The sequence below is a fragment of the Nicotiana tomentosiformis genome, chromosome 11 (assembly GCF_000390325.3).
Source record: "Nicotiana tomentosiformis chromosome 11, ASM39032v3, whole genome shotgun sequence".
Classification (NCBI taxonomy): domain Eukaryota; kingdom Viridiplantae; phylum Streptophyta; class Magnoliopsida; order Solanales; family Solanaceae; genus Nicotiana; species Nicotiana tomentosiformis.
Window position 1 is genome coordinate 2,966,292 of NC_090822.1, and position 1,773 is coordinate 2,968,064.

The window sequence follows — 1,773 nt, forward strand, 5'->3', positions numbered from 1 at the left end:
TGCTCTTTATCTCCTTAATCTTCCTTACTTCAGCCCCTATACACCATGGAGTGTCCCATTCCCCATCAATTATCTTCCTCATCACCAAGGAGTCAGTCTCTATAATCAGTGGATGAAACTGCCTTTAAACAGAGTATGCCAACCCCTTTACAATTGCCTTTGTTTCTGCCACTATATTAGTTGCCTCCCCTATCACCTTTGCTTTTGCAAACACCATATCACCAGCATGATCTCATACACAAAATCCATATAAGATTGGTCTAGGATTTCCTCTTGATGCACCATCCGTGTTGCACTTGAACCATCCTTCATAAGGAAGCTGCCATGTCACTCTCTTAGTCACCATATAAGGCTTGTAACCATCAAAGAAACTGATCATTTCAGGCCATAATAGAGGAATTTTGGACAGCCATGGACACCTCACCCTTGCTGGATAATGTAATGTCTTATTCACCTCATGAATCACCCAATTGCAAGATACTGCAACTCCATTCTTCATTGTATTTCTCCTCTTCCAAAGTTCCCATGCAATCACAGCTGGAGCTGCCTGAAATAATGGCTTGAGTTTAGGATAGCACTTTGCATTCCACCATGCTCTTATTACTTGATGCACCTGTACCAGATTTAGCACCAAATTTGCTGATTGAAGGAAGGTTTTCCATACTCTAGTTGCAGTATCACATGTTAAAAACAAGTGTTGAAAAGAATCCTCTTGTGGTTCTAAGAAACACCAATACTTAGACACCACCATATATCCACCTCTTATCCACAAATCATCAGTAGGAACCTTCCCCTTCCATAGTCTCCATAAGAAGAAAGTGCCCCTCCCGTCTAATATGATCTGCAAAGTCCATAGGACCCCAGTAGTCCACAATTTGGCATATTCAGGATTAATAGGTGCCATATGCCTCAGAATTCTCCAAGCACTACTAACAGAAAACTTTCATGAGGAAGTAGGCATCCATCTTGGAGTACCCCAGTAGTCATCACTATTATCAAAGTGCCCCTCCCGTCTAATATGATCTGCAAAGTCCATAGGAAAAGACTGCTCCAGTAGTTGATCATTCCAGCCTTCTTCATCTCTTAAGTCAGCCACTTCTTGCAACTCTTCGTTAATTGGAAACATTACATGATACAAAGCACCTAAACCAGTCCAGTTCTCATGCCACACATTAGTTGATCCCCTATTCATTTCCCATAGAATTTCATGCTCCATTTCTTCCCTTACTTCCAACATCTTCCTCCACACATGTGAACCTTCCCTAAATTGAACCACAATAGGTAGTTCTTTTTCGCAATATCTGTTCCACATAAAGTTTGACCATAGTGAATCGTTAGTTCTAAACTTCCACCACAACTTAGTAAATAATGCTTTAGAGATATCAACCAGTGATCGAAAACCTACACCCCCCTCTTCCTTAGGTAGGCATAAGTTTTGCCATTTTGTCTAGTGTCTATTCATGCCTTCTTCCTTATTACTCCAGAAAAACCTTGCAAAAGTTTTGTGTAAATGTTCAAGTACATTATCATGTGGGTCAAGGGCAGATAAGATATGATTGTAAGACACTAGAGTTCAAAGTAGCTTTTCTCCCATAGGACAGTAGCTGCCCCTTCCAAGAATGTAGCTTTGCCTTCACCTTCTTTATTTGATCATTGTAGTTATCCTTCCTTATTATTGTATAGAATATTGGGCATCCAAGATAAGTGAATGGAAACTCACCTCTTGAGAATCCAGTAATAGTCCCCATAGTGTTACACAATGATCCAGCAACA

General features: G+C 40.4%; 1 protein-coding gene across 1 annotated transcript; it reads right to left on the reverse strand.

Moving 5' to 3' along the window:
- Nucleotides 1-232: 232 nt before the first annotated feature.
- On the reverse strand, nucleotides 233-904 carry LOC138900865 (uncharacterized). Its single transcript, XM_070188505.1, has one exon. It carries the CDS (start codon nucleotides 902-904, stop codon nucleotides 233-235), a length of 672 nt encoding a protein of 223 aa, XP_070044606.1.
- Between the last annotated feature and the right edge of the window lie 869 nt (nucleotides 905-1,773).